At 38.3% G+C, this 14,707-nt stretch overlaps 1 protein-coding gene across 3 annotated transcripts in view; it reads left to right on the forward strand.

Moving 5' to 3' along the window:
• The window catches only part of fam189a2.S (family with sequence similarity 189 member A2 S homeolog), a 47,581-nt gene that overhangs the window by 30,061 nt on the left and 2,813 nt on the right, over positions 1-14,707 (forward strand). For all 3 annotated transcript variants that reach the window (XM_018243836.2, XM_018243837.2, XM_018243838.2), the window contains 3 exons: positions 6,042-6,171; positions 8,390-8,471; positions 10,063-10,206. In XM_018243836.2, coding sequence (XP_018099325.1) covers positions 6,042-6,171; positions 8,390-8,471; positions 10,063-10,206 — 356 coding nt within the window. The remainder of the gene's footprint in view (positions 1-6,041; positions 6,172-8,389; positions 8,472-10,062; positions 10,207-14,707) is intronic.

The raw sequence follows: 14,707 nt of genomic DNA on the forward strand, positions 1-14,707 counted from the left end.
AAGAATAAAAATGATTATGCAAAGAAAAACACTCCCCTATGCAAGAAGATACATTTCAAAGTTAAAGTAAATCAAGTTTATCAATGCTATACAGTATTGCACTCTGTCCCATTAATGCTTTTATTTGGAGGCATATATATATAGTCCATTCCATACCATTCTCAAGGCAACCATACCCAATACATCATCAAGATTAAATAGCCAAAGGTGTCCAATCAATTAAGACCGTGACATCACCATATTAAAGTGACATGTGCATTATTAGTTATAGTCCAATACATATATATAATCCACAAATTCATATACATTGTCACTTATAATTTAAAATAATATATCTAATTACATGTGATACATATTTCTAAGAAAAAGTGCATTGTGCAATAAATATAGTCTATAAAAAGATGAAATTTCTGTTACAACCATACCTTTGTTGTCTAGCAATGTATACAAGGGACATTCTTGAGACTATATTGCTGATGGACCAATCTGTACATTGCTACAATGTACAGATTGGTACAGGTATGGGACCTAAAGTCCGAAAGTGACTTTAGGTAATACGTATCACGAGCATAATAATCCTATCAATAATCCTATCCTATCAATCCATCAATACATCAGTCATACAACTCAATTTATAAATGCATCATCTGTCCTGTAAAAAACAGTTTAGCTGCAGCGCCCCATTTAAACCCCTGGGGGCCACACAGTCTAATTCAAAAGCCCAAAATGCTTCCTTTTGGAGAAGCATACGATCAGTGTTCCCCCCGGAATATGGTCTATAGGCATGCATTTAAAGGATGAAGCCGGATGTTTGGCCTGTAGCCAATGTTGGGCTACAGGTTGCTTGGATATGTCCTGTTTGGTGTTCTGTCTAGGTTTCGGATCCAAAGCCGCCTGTATTGTGGATCGGTGCATACTGATTCTCTCCCGTAATTGTCTGTTTGTCTTCCCACAATAAAGAAGTCCACATGGGCACTTAATTATATAAACCACATTTTGGGATGTACATGTGAGCCTATGTTTTATGTAATATGTTTTACCAGTGTACGGGTGAAAAAAAATTTCCCCAGAAATGAGTGTGTTACACATTACACAATTGCCACATTTAAATGCCCCATTTTTTTGTGTCCCTCGCTGTGTTTTATTATATTTGCTTACCGGGTCAGCTGACGATAATAGTTCTTTAAGGTTCTTATTCCGTCTGTGTCCAAAGCAAATTCTGCTTGTATTCACTGCAGTTAGTTCCCTGTCCGTGCTCACAATGGGCCAATGCTGTAAAATAGAGTCTTTTATTAAAGGAGAAGGAAAGGTTAAAACTAAGTAAGCCTTATCAGAAAGGTCCATCTAAATATACCAGTAAAACCCCAAAGTAGTGCTGCTCTGAGTCCCCTGTCAAAAGAAAAACTGCATTTCTTTCCTTCTATTGTGTACACATGGGCTTCTGTATCAGACTTCCTGCCTTCAGCTTAAACCTCATTGCCCTGGGCAAGAGCATGCTCAGTTTGCTCCTCTTCCCCCGCCCCCTCCCTTCTCTACTGTAATCTGAGCCCAGAGCAGGGAGAGACTCAGGCAGGAAGTGATGTCACACCATGTTAATACTGCAGCTCCTATCCTAAACAAACAGAGAGTTTCTAGAGCTGTTTACTCAGGTATGGTAAAGCATTCTACAGAATAAATATAGCATTCTAGCTTGCACTATTGCAGCTAATCTATTGGCAATAAAATGCCTCCTTATCTTTCCTTCTCCTTTAAGGGGGTAAGTGCATCGTATGTCATGGTATAATACAACACATTTTCGTTACTTTTACACAACACCTTCTGGTTCTCTTTACCCTTCAGTACGTCCTTTCTGTCCAATGACAAGGCCCATTGTTTAATCTCATTTATTAAAGACACATGGTAACCTCTCTCCAGAAATTGGTTGGCCATTTTATTCAAGGCCATGCGTTCTCTCCTATTCTTATAAGTAGCAATGTACAGATTGGTCCATCAGCAATATAGTCTCAAGAATGTCCCTTGTATACATTGCTAGACAACAATGGTATGGTTGTAAAAATTTCATTTTTTTCATAAATATATTTATTGCACAACATTTCTCCCCGAATGCCTCCCCTCGCTCTGCGCCTGGCTAAAATGAAAAATCGCCTGCGCTAATCACACGCGGCGATTCGTTTTCCGAAGTCGCCCGAAGTTGCCTCACGAGGAAACTTCGGGCGACTTCGGAAAACGAATCGCCGCGTGTGATTAGCGCAGGCGATTTTTCATTTTAGTCAGGCGCAGAGCGAGGGGAGGCATTCGGGGAAGATTGGTCGTGGAAAGATGCGGCGATTAGTCGCCAGGCGACTAAATCTCCCCAAATCGCCCAGTGTGTCCCAGCCCTTATGGTGCTACAAATGCAAGTACATTAAAAAAAACAACCTTTGTATTTATGTTTCCCTTTAAACCTACAGACTTAATGAATGAATCTTTAGGATCAAAGCTTTCATTGATGGAGGTGTTTATAATAAAGTGAATCACTGCATCTTTTGGGCTTTGTAGGTAGTTAAGGTTACTGAATTCTGAGCAGCAGCCTACTACCCGCTGCCTCTAAAATGCAGTGACTCATCTCCTGTGTTCATAACTAAGTGAATGTTGTATGGATGTAGCACAAGCTGATGAATCATCCTATTAAAGTTGCATTTTTTGTTTTTAACATCTATCTGTATTTCTGGAAAACAGGGCATTCACTAGACAATACTGCCAGTGGAGCATAATATGTGATTTCATTAAGTACTTGGACCGAAGTATAAAATAGTTACTAATATCTGTTACTCATATAATTCTACTACATATTATTTTATTTTTTTAAAGGAAAATGGTGAGTGTCCTTATAATAAATTAATGTTTATGCGTCAAGGTTGCTTGGTGGAAGGTGGTACAGTGACTCAGTGGTTAGTACAGGTATGGGACCTGTTATCCAGAATCCTCAGGATCTGGGGTTTTCCGGATAACAGAACTTTCCGTAATTTAAGTCTACTAGAATATCATGTAAATATTAAATATGCTTCAAATGAGGATTAATTGTATCTTAGTTGGGATCAAGTACAATGTACTGTTTTATTATTACAGAGAAAAAGGAAATAATTTTTAAAAATTTGGATAAAATGAAGTCTAATTTGGAGCTTTCCAGATAACATACAACTGCTTTCCAGCACTGGAGTCGTGAGTTTGATTCTGACCATGGTAGAGTTTCCTTTGTCTCACAGAAAACATACAGGTAGATAAATTGAGTAAGTTGTGTGTATATAATAGGGACCTCATTTTTATTATCTTTTATTTATGTAGCTGACCTATTCCACTGAGCTTCACAGAAATTATACATTCACAACACAACCTGTATATATATATATACACATACTATGTTTCATTTTATTAGGACGTATACGATAATTCTCACCACCGCACACCTGTTAATTAACTTCTCTGCTTCCAGTGGTGCTGGTACTCCGTGGACCAGGCAAGGTCCCTTATGTAGAGATACAGGAAAATACGGATCCGCACACACTTTATCATCAAGCAGATGGGGATAACCCCAGGTTTATTGTGCCACCAACAAGATCAACGTTTCGGGGGGGTTTAACCCACCCTTCATCAGGAAGGGTGGGTTAAATGAAGGGTGGGTTAAACCCCCCCCGAAACGTTGATCTTGTTGGTGGCACAATAAACCTGGGGTTATCCCCATCTGCTTGATGATAAAGTGTGTGCGGATCCGTATTTTCCTGTATCTCATTTTATTAGGAGTCAGTTAACTTAAGGTGGCCATAGACGTAACAATTCCGATCTTTCTTGGAAAAGATCTTTCCAAGAAAGATCGTTCCTTCCAACACACACGTGTAGAGCTGAATCGTCAGATATACAGGTAGAAACAATAGAATTCTACCTGTATCTGACAATTCAGCACTAACAATGGCCAATGTTTGGGTGCCTTGAAAAGCAATTTTTCCGTCCAGCTCGATTGACGAGCTGACTGATATCCAAGTCTTCTGCCGATATCGGTCAGCTCTTTTCCCACCATAAGCGCACCGAATATCATACGAAAATAAGTTTTGTACAATATTATCTGTGCGTCTACTGCCACCATTACCTATATGTTTTTTGACAGTGGGAGGAAATTGGAGTGTCTGGAGAAAACCCAGATAAGAATGGGGAGAACACACAAACTCAAAATTGCACCCTGGCTGTAATCCTTAGATTGTAAGCTCAACTAGCGAGCTTTTTGAATTATGAACAATATGACCTGGGTAACATGTTGTAGCTACAGTATATAAGGAATAATTATAGTATTAATATTTATTAATTAAAAGAGGAAATAAACTGCCGTTCAAGCATTCATCACAACATTGACCAGGATGACCAAGACATAAGACCTCATGGACACTGGGTGTAATTGTAATCAGTATAGTGAGGAAGTACAACTACAGGAGTCTGTTTGTGACAATGATTGTAGCTCCTTGTGCATGGCCTGCATCTGACACACATTTGCATATTAGCAATCAGATGCATTTCTGTGACCGTAAGATATATAGCAAGCAATATTACCATATTACCAATGTTTCAATCCACACAAGGATCTTCACCAGTGTATAAAAATTATGTACTTAATGCAGTATATAAGTGTATAATCCCCCACTACCCCTACCCCCATGTGACCACCATTAGAGGTCCCGAAAATGATATCACATCCTCCACATTGTGTAACAAGGCTGTCTGTTGAGGCTGCTACAAAATGTAGGAAGGGAAGGCATTTGGGTGACATTCATATTGTTATTTTTGTCAAAAATATAAGATAAGTTTTGCTGCATTTTTTGTTCCCATTTATTTTTGCATTAATTTTACATTTTCCCTTTAATTAGTCTTAATTAGCTGGATGCCTAGACATTTAGGGTTCTGTTTCATTGTAAAAATGGACCTTAAAGCCATTAAACAGCAGTAATACGCTTCTTATTTGATGTAGTTTGATGTTTCTAGCATTTCAAAGCTGTAGTAGCCCATCTGTTGTACAAGAACAATGTGTACACCTGTCTGTGTGTTGGATACATTTCCCAGTAAATGGTATATTATGGGTTCACAGAAATATGCAAAATTATTGTCACATGGCCAGATCATTTCAACCACCGAAACTGGGGGGATGGGGGGAGCAAAGAGGCACTGCCTCCTCAAAATTCCCCAGTCCCAAATTTAAATGGAATAAGACAGGGGTGCCCAAAAAGTAGATTGGGATCTACCAGTAGACCTTTAGCTGGTGATCAGTAGATCTCAAGACGCTGTCAACAAACAGCTTGACTAAATCACCCTCCTGTTTCATGCTTTTCGTTCAGATATTTATTATGGTATGGTAACACAATAAATAGTTGTTTGTTAAATTTAGGCATATACATCAATCAGTATTTAAGTAATATTTTCCATGGAACAGAATGCTAACAGGTATTAAAGATGTAGATTATAATAGGACAACGTCACTAAAAGTAGACCGCACATTAGTAAAATATGGGCACTCCTGGAATAATCAGCAACTCCGTTAAACATCGAAATTAAAATTTTCCACCAACCTAACAGAAGATAAAGAAAAATTGTGGATTGAGAGGGTTGAAAAGGATGAAAGTTACAGACAAGACACTGATTATAACTAATATCTTCACTAAATACCATTTATTTATTTTTTACTCAAGGTTTTTTTATTTTCAAAAGGAAAAGCAAATACAGTAAAAGTACCTTCTATAAGGATATCATTTACATGATATTTATTGCTGTTATAGACAGGTACTATTTTAAGAAACATTTACCCCAGTTAACTGCAAGAATCATATCAAGCCTTTTTAGTGAAGTGAGTATTAGCATTGCAGAACTTGGTTGGTGGATACTTGATCACCACACCCAATTCTGGATATTTACCTTTCCCATTTATTTTAACTTGGTAGACATCTACCAATTATATTTTCTTTTTATTGATTGCCACCATACATGTACTTAGTTTCCATGATGATTAATGTTTTCTTTGGCAGGGTGATTGGCAATGAGACTATTCCTTTACCACACATCTATGGATCCAGGTTCAAAGGGATTGAAGTATTTTGCCCTATGGAGCCACCTCCACCGTATGAAGCTGTGGTCAGCCAAAGTAGTTCATCTGAGGTATTGAATATTGCTTTAGCCATAATACTCAAAATGACACAAAACTATAAAACCACAATAAAATAACAATAAACAGTTTAAAAATGAACAATAAAAAGTATCAAATGTATAGACTCATGTCAATAGAAGGAAAGAATGAGCAGTGGCGGGCATGCCCAGGTGCAGGATGGGTCTTTAAGGACAGCAAAACATGGGAGGGTTTAAGTGCAAATGCCAGAAAATGCACACAGGAATGTTGTAGACTAAATCATCATGTTACCATACCCGTATACTAAACGGGTTAAAAATATGTGTTTGCTTTAGAAACACTACTACTACAGTAGTGAAATAGATTAGTTATGAAGCCAGGGGAGCAGGCATAATTTTATTGCCATCACCAACTCCTCTTACCTCCTTTACTGATCTCTGTGCACTGGAGTGTCAGACTCCTCCTGTGGCTTTCACAACTCTAAACTGGTAATATCTCTATGATATTCAACACCTTGTCAACAGGCAATTTTTGGAAATGCTATTTTAATATGAAACCCCCGGATATGTTTGATAGGGGATAATCAACTCAGATGCAGTTGAACTGCAGACTTTTAGCTTTAATTCAGTGGGTTGAACAAAAAGATTGCATAAAAATGTGAGGAACTAAAGCCTTTTTTTTTAACACAATCACTTCATTTCAGGGGCTCAAAAGCATTGGACAATTGACTCAAAGGCTATTTCATGGGCAGGTGTGGGCAATTCCTTCATTATGTCATTATCAATTAAGCAGATAAAAAGCCCTGGAGTTGATTTGAGGGGGGGGGTGCTTGTATGTGGAAGATATTGCTGCGAACAGACAACATGCGGTCAAAGGAGCTCTCCATGTAGATGAAACAAGCCATCCTTAAGCTGCAAAAACAGAAAAAATCCACCCGAGAAATTGCTACAATATTAGGAATGGCAAAATCTACAGTTTGGTACATCCTGAGAAAGAAAGAAAGCACTGGTGAACAACTCTCAATCAACTCTAACAACTGTACTTCTCCAGGAGGTAGGCGTATCGATATCCAAGTCTAAGAAAATACTGCATGAAAGTAAATACAGAGGGTGCACTGCAAGGTGCAAGCCACTCATAAGCATCAAGAAAGGCTAGACTTTGCTAAAAAAAAACATCTAAAAAAGCCAGCACAGTTCTAGAAAAACATTCTTCGGACAGATGAAACCAAGATCAACTTCTACCAGAATGATGGCAAGAAAAAAGTATGGAGAAGGTGTGGAACAGCTCATGAGCCAAAGCATACCACATCATCTATAAAACATGGCGGAGGCAGTGTGATGGCTTGGGCGTGCATGGCTGCCAGTGGCACTGGGACACTAGTGTTTATCCATGATGTGACACAGGACAGAAGCAGCCAAATTAATTCTGAGGTGTTCAGAGACACTGTCTGCTCAAATCCAGCTAAATGCAGTCAAATTGATTGGGAGGCGTTTCATAATACAGATGGACAATGACCCAAAACATACAGCCAAAGCAACCCAGGAGTTTATTAAAGCAAAAAAAGTGGAATATTCTTGAATGGCCAAGTCAGTCACCTGATCTGAACCCAATTGAGCATGCAATTCACTTGTAGAAGACTAAACTTTGGTCAGAAAGCCCCACAAACAGCAACTGAAAGCCGCTGCAGTAAAGGCCCGGCAGAGCATTAAAAAGGAGGAAACCCAGAATCTGGTGATGTCCATGACTTCAAGACTTCAGGCTGTCATTGCCAGCAAAGGAGGTTCAATCAAGTACAGGTATTAGAAATTAACATTTTATTTTCAGTTTTTTAATTTGTACAATTACAAAATGAAGTGATTGCATAAACATGTAAGGAACTAAAGCCTTTTTTAACACAATATTTTTGTTCAACCCACTGAATTAAAGCTGAAAGTCTGCAGTTCAACTGCATCTGAGTTGTTTCATTTAAAATTCATTGTGGTAATGTACAGAACCAAAAAGTAGAAAAAAGTTGTCTCTGTCCAAAGATTTATGGTCCTAACTGTATCTGAATGAGCCAAATAATAAGGGACAATATTCTTTCCAGTGTTTGTGGGAAAAGCACAATATTGAATAAAGCAATTTATGTTTGTTTACTGATTGGAAATTGAATCCAAGCACTTTCATGAAGGGGCTGTTTTGATGTTTTTGCTGTATAATTAAGAGTGATTATGTGACTCATTACCTTCCATTACTCTTGTTCTGGCACAGGAGACAGCTGTACAAATCCCAGATACAGCAGCAGTCAGCACATCTGCAGAAGTAGAACTGAATTGCGCTCAGGTCAACCCAGGTAACTTATAGAATCAAAGTTCTAAGCTACAGAATAACAAAGTACTCATGCCAGGATAATGAGAGTTATGGAATGCCAAGTCCCCAAAATCATCCTGCTGGTTCCATGCTGGAAATTGCAAAGCAATAGACATAATATTAGGAGTAGTGATAACTAGTTAGGTACTAAGGCTGGATTTAAAATTATCTGTAGTAATTAGTAAAGCACATAATTAGAGATTTTACTTTATTGTACAGAGATGCGGAATATGTTAGCGCTTTACAGCCACAGATAGACACATCCTTAATCCACCTGTCAAACTCCACCTGGGTCCTGGTTTAAAGACTTTTTGGGTAATGGACTTTGCTGAAATTTGGCAATATTTGGATTTGCTGGATCCTTAGACAAGCCCTTGTCATACGGTGGCTGAAGGTGGATAAATTGATTTGATTATGCTCAAATTTAAAAATGCAAATCAAGATCAGGATTTTAGATGGAATATGGCCACGCATTTTATGGTGGATACTTATTTAGAGTTTGTGCATTTTAACAAATTTGTATTTTATTTAGCCTCACTAACTGGTTGGCTTACTTACCCCAAAACTGCTTTCTCAGTGCTGGAGTGGTGTTACGCTAAGATTAATTTAGAGCCCACTCTGTTTATGGTGTTGTATAGCACAGACAGCCAGTGTTGGACTGGCCCACCAGGATACCAGGAAAACTCCCGGTGGTCCCAGGTGTCAGTGGCCCCTCATGCTTCTTAATATTGGGCCTATTTTATGGCCATTCCTTATTTCTTTGAGAACATAGAGGCTAAATAAATGGACTAATAGATTATAGTATGTAAAGAAAAGAGACTAGAAGAATAGAGGTTGAGTGAGTTGAGGAAGAAAATAGTACTGAGAGTCGGCCCCTGATCTAAAATTTTTTGGTGGGCCCATGATCTAAGGTGTTTTGGTGGGCCCCTGGTGTCCCAGTCCGACACTGCAGACAGCCTCTGTATGAAACAAGTTCTGAGGGTCTTTATACATACATTAATTATGGCAAGGGGTTATTTACCTTTAAATTCATTTTTACAATGTAGAGAGTGATAGTCTAAGACAATTTACAATTGATTTTCATTTTTTATTATTTGTGTTTTTTAGTTATTTAACTTTTCATGTAGGAGCTGTCCATTTGACCATCTGGTTGCTAGGGTTAGGTTACTCTAGCAACCATGCATAGATTTGTAGGAGAGACTAGAATATGGATAAGAGAGGGACTGAATAGCAAGAGGAGTAATAAAAAGAAGCAATGACAGTTTGTAGCCTTACAGAGCATTTGAGTTTTGTCAATGAACCTCATTGAAATGCTGGAAAGTCAGAAAGAGCAAATAATTCAAAAACGTTATAAATGAAAAGGCCATTTGAAATGTTTTAGCCATTTTTATAACATTAAAGGTGAAACACTGCTTTAATTTTTGTCAACCACATAAAGGTTCCCATAGTATCCCAATCTTACAAGCAGAATCCTATTTTAAGAATGTATTGTTTTTTCAAATAATTGGCAATACTTGCATTGTATGTTTTCCTATATGCCACTGTGTTTTGTTTCCACATTTAATTTAATGCAGAATCTTCAAGTACAAGTTATGTTGACGTAGAACCAGTACTCGGAGCCAGTGCACAAACTGATGCATCAGAAAGTGACTTGACAAATATGCCTTCCAGGAAGAGATCTCACAGTGATCCAGTCATCTCTGACCTTCCAGCAAAGGGTAATAACACAATGCCAGGATGTGCAATAGCTACCAATTCTTATGTAAAAATAGTTTTTAACTTTGCCTATTGTGAGACAATTCTGACAGACTGCCCTGTGGTCCCATATGCCAGTATATTTCATTGGTATGTGGCACTAGCACACCAGAAAGTTACAGGGTTCAACCCCCTTTTTCTTCTCTTCGTGTTATTGACCACATGCGCGTAACCTTATTTGGCAATATCAAAATATTTGACCTGATTTCAAAGGGACAGATCAAAAATCTGGTTTAATAAGTTTGTTACTATCCAAATGTTTTTTAACATTAGATTTAAACACTTGCTCATCCACAAAATTGTTGATATAACACAAACCCCAATTAAAAAGGCAATGCAAGATTGTGGTGTTTATACAAATGGTCTGCAGGTGTCACTGTCTACATGAGTTACTGTGCATACTTCCTGTCAGCTTTAAAGTGAAAGTGAAAGCTTACTGTTGTGTAATGCCTGCATGACTCTGCCAATAAAGCACTGTTATATTTTACTTATCCTCGGCTACCAAAACATGACAAATGGCGACAAGGATGGCTGTTCTACCTCTGCAGCAGCCTGTACCTTTTCTTCCAAACCCTGGTGAGCCTACCATACCTTTTTCTGCTTGGATCCGTATGATTGAAAATGACATTATTGCTGCTGACCAAGGGGAGATTTCTGCTGCTAGAAAGTGTGCTTTACTTATTCACTGCCTGGGAGCAGAGGGACAGCGTATATTCTATACATAACCATTACCGGATGAAACTGCTGTTACTGCTATAAAGAACATTTTTGTGCCAAGAGTAAATGTGGTTGCTGAAAGATATAAATTCTGCCAAAGTGGACAACGTAATGGCGAATCCACAGAACAATTTGTAGCAGCTTTGAGAGAGCTGGTTGTTACCTGTGAGTTTGGGACACTAAGAGATGAAATGCTAAGAGACCAAATAGTGGAAAAAACAAACTCACCTTTCATTAGAGAGAGACTGCTCCTAGAGCAGGATTTAACCCTTGCAAAGGCTATTACATTTGCTAGCCAAATTAAAACAGCAGTGGCAGAAGCTAAAACTCTCAGTCAGGGAACTGCTGGGAATGTACAGATTGTGAATTCTACACTGTGGCCTAATAATGCACAGTCACAGGCAAAATACAGTGCTAAGGAAAGGGATTCATCTACACTGCAAAACCGTGCAGCAAATACGAATAGAAAATACTGCTTTCACTGTGGTTCAACACAATACACTGCAAATCATGTTACATGCTAAACGGTGCCGCAGATGCACAAAAGTAGGACATTTTGCTAAGATCTGCCGTAGTTCTACTAAAGATGTTCATGAAGTCACTACTATAAATGTTACAGTATTAAGTGTGGATAAAGCTGGTACATTTATTCCAGACAAGTTTATATGTACTGTCAGTGTCAGCTGACAAGGGACACTCCATTAACCTGATGCTTGATACAGGTTCAGCTGTTTCTATACTACCAAAGGATATTTTCTTGAAATACTTTGCAAAAGATCCGCTTGTTGCACCTGCCCTGAAACTGGTCAGTTACTTAAAGGATCCAATCCCTGTGCTTGGTTGCTTGCCAGTGACTGTACAATTTGAATCAAATACTACAAAATGTGACTTAAGGGTACTACTATACTTGGAAGGGCTCTCTTTGCTGCATTAAACCTACAATTAATTGATGGTCTCATTACTACAGCACCAGTGTCTGCCACACAGCCTGTGTCTAAAATTTCACCACAAACCAACACTTCACAGGGCTGTGCAAAGAAAGAACTTAGTACACAAAGTTAAGTTGAGACCAGATGTTAAACCAGTACCATTCCCTGATTCAGCATGGGAAAAACTTGCTATTGATATTGTTGGTCCTTTTACAGATGCTCCTATAGACTGTAGATTTGTTATAACCTTGATAGACTATTACAGTAAATGGCCGGACATTGCATTTGTTTCTCATATAACATCAGCTACAGTAATAACATTTCTGTCTACAGTCTTCAGCAGAGAAGGTAATCCAAAGGAGTTAATATCAGACAATGGACCACAGTTTGTCTCATCTTCAGTGTATTACCCACAAGCAAATGGAGAAATCGAGCGATTTAAGTCTGAAAGAAGCACTACAGACAGCAAATCTTACTGGGAAATCTTGGAAAGTATTTACAACAGAGTTCCTACATAACTACAGAGCAACGTGCCATGCAACAACCCAATCATCTCCTGCTGAATTATTACATGGCAGACATATGCGCACTAAGTTACATGTTGCAGACATCAAACTTCCACAAAATACTGTGCCTACAAAATCATCTACTGCTGACGTTGTGAAACGTCAACAAGCCAAATGCAAGGCTTATACTGACAGAAAACGCGTACACTTAGGGGCCCATTTACTTAGTTCGAGTGAAGGAATAGAGTAAAAATAGTTTGAATTTCGACTGGTCGAATATGGCTACTTCGACCATTGAATGGACTACTTCGACCTTCGACTACGACCTTCGACTTTGAATCGAACGATTCAAACTAAAAATCGTTCGACTATTCGACCATTCGATAGTCAAAGTACTGTCTCTTTAAAAATTTCTTCACCCCCCTAGTTCGCCACCTAAAACCTACCGAGGCCAATGTTAGCCTATGGGGAAGGTCCCCATAGGATTCCTAACAATTTCCTGATCGAAGGAATATTTCTTCGATCGATGGATTAAAATCCTTCGAATTGTCAGATTATTCCTTTGATCGCTCGATCGTAGGAATAGCGCAAAATCCTTTGACTTCGATATTCGAAGTTGAAGGATTTTACTTCGACATCTATCGAATATCGAGGGTTAATTAACCCTCGATATTAAAGTACACGCAAGTACATGTAAAGTACACTTTTAGCCTGAATCTTTAGTCAGAATTAAAGAAACCAGGAATACTGAAACAAGGACAATCTAAATTTACTACACCACGTGAAGTGAGACGCCAGCGAGGACCATACACTTATGAACTGTCTGATGGACGTATATGGAATGCAAGTCGTCTTGCTCCTGTTAGATATGACTTTGGAAAAGCTCCATTTGATGAAGGACATTTTCCTACTCCTGATGTCAACTGCAATAGGCCTGAAGAAAGTGAACCTATAAGGCGTACTGAGAGAATCAGAAAACTACCTGCATGAACCCAGGACTATGGGATGTGAATAATGTATATTATTGCTTTAAGATGCATTGTTGTTGTTTATTACATTTGCCCAAATGCTTTCTTACTATAGGGGGGATATGTGGTGTTTTTACAAATGGTGTCACTGTCTACATGAGTTACTGTGCATACTTCCTGTCAGCTTAAAAGTGAAAGTTACTGTTGTGTAATGCCTGCATGACTCTGCTAATAAAGCACTGTTATACTCTACTCATCCTCGGCTACCAAAACATAACAAAGATGAAATAAAGAACTATTTTTAAAGAACCCCATTTAAAGAAAACTTTGCATAGTTGTCTAGAGTTTGTGGCAGTGAGAATAAAAAATCCAACATTGAGAATCTCAACTTTAAACATCTATCAGAGCTTTGCTACTTTTGTTTTTGCTAATAACAAGTGAGGGTTAAGTGGGCGATTCAGAAATTAAAATTAAGCTGGGGCAAATGAGGTAGGTTCAGTCCAACATAGCATTCACATTGGTGATCGTTCCTGGAAGTCTTGTAGATCTCAGTAACACTTTTCGAAAAATAATTATGAAGGTTTGGGAGAGCATAAGCAGGAAAATCATGGATACCTATAATCTATCTATGAATCCTATAATAAATCACTATTTGCATGTGACCAAAAACAATCAGCTATACTGACCAAATTGGGGGTCATTTATAAACACTGGGCAAATTTACAGCTGGTCAGCTGGTCAGTAACCTCTGCCACCCAATCAGATGTTTGCTTTCATTGTTTTCTACCTGCAGCTGGCTGAAAAAGGCTAAACACTGATTGGTTGCTATGAGTTACTGCCCACGTACAAAATTGCCCAGTGTTGAATCTATTGTTTAAGGTCAGGTTTATTTACTTTTCAGCTGACCAAACTGAATTGGGTATCCTTTGACACATCATTGATCGACGTATGAACTGGTACTATTTTAGTCTTAATACTCATGGGTGTTTTTTTTTTACAATGCATTTGATGTGCTAGGAATTTGTTTGCATCCGACTACACGGCAGCACAAGTGTTAATGAATCTCTTTCTACCTTTTGCATTGATGTCTGCGCCTGGAGGCACAAACCCATAGAGCACCATGTATTGCCATAGGTTGAAACACAGACACATACACATTTAAAAATGGCCATTTGTATGAAGCCTTCATTTAAAAAGAATGTTTAGGTCATAGTGGTGAAATGATTTGTTTCCTCTGTTTAACATCTTTTTGTAAAATCACTTGTGAGGTGCAGTAGAGATGCTTAACAAATCTTTAAAATTAAAATGAATCAATGCAAATTATATATATTGAGGTATTATATA

This window comes from Xenopus laevis, chromosome 1S (genome assembly GCF_017654675.1).
Source record: "Xenopus laevis strain J_2021 chromosome 1S, Xenopus_laevis_v10.1, whole genome shotgun sequence".
NCBI classification, from domain to species: Eukaryota; Metazoa; Chordata; class Amphibia; order Anura; family Pipidae; genus Xenopus; species Xenopus laevis.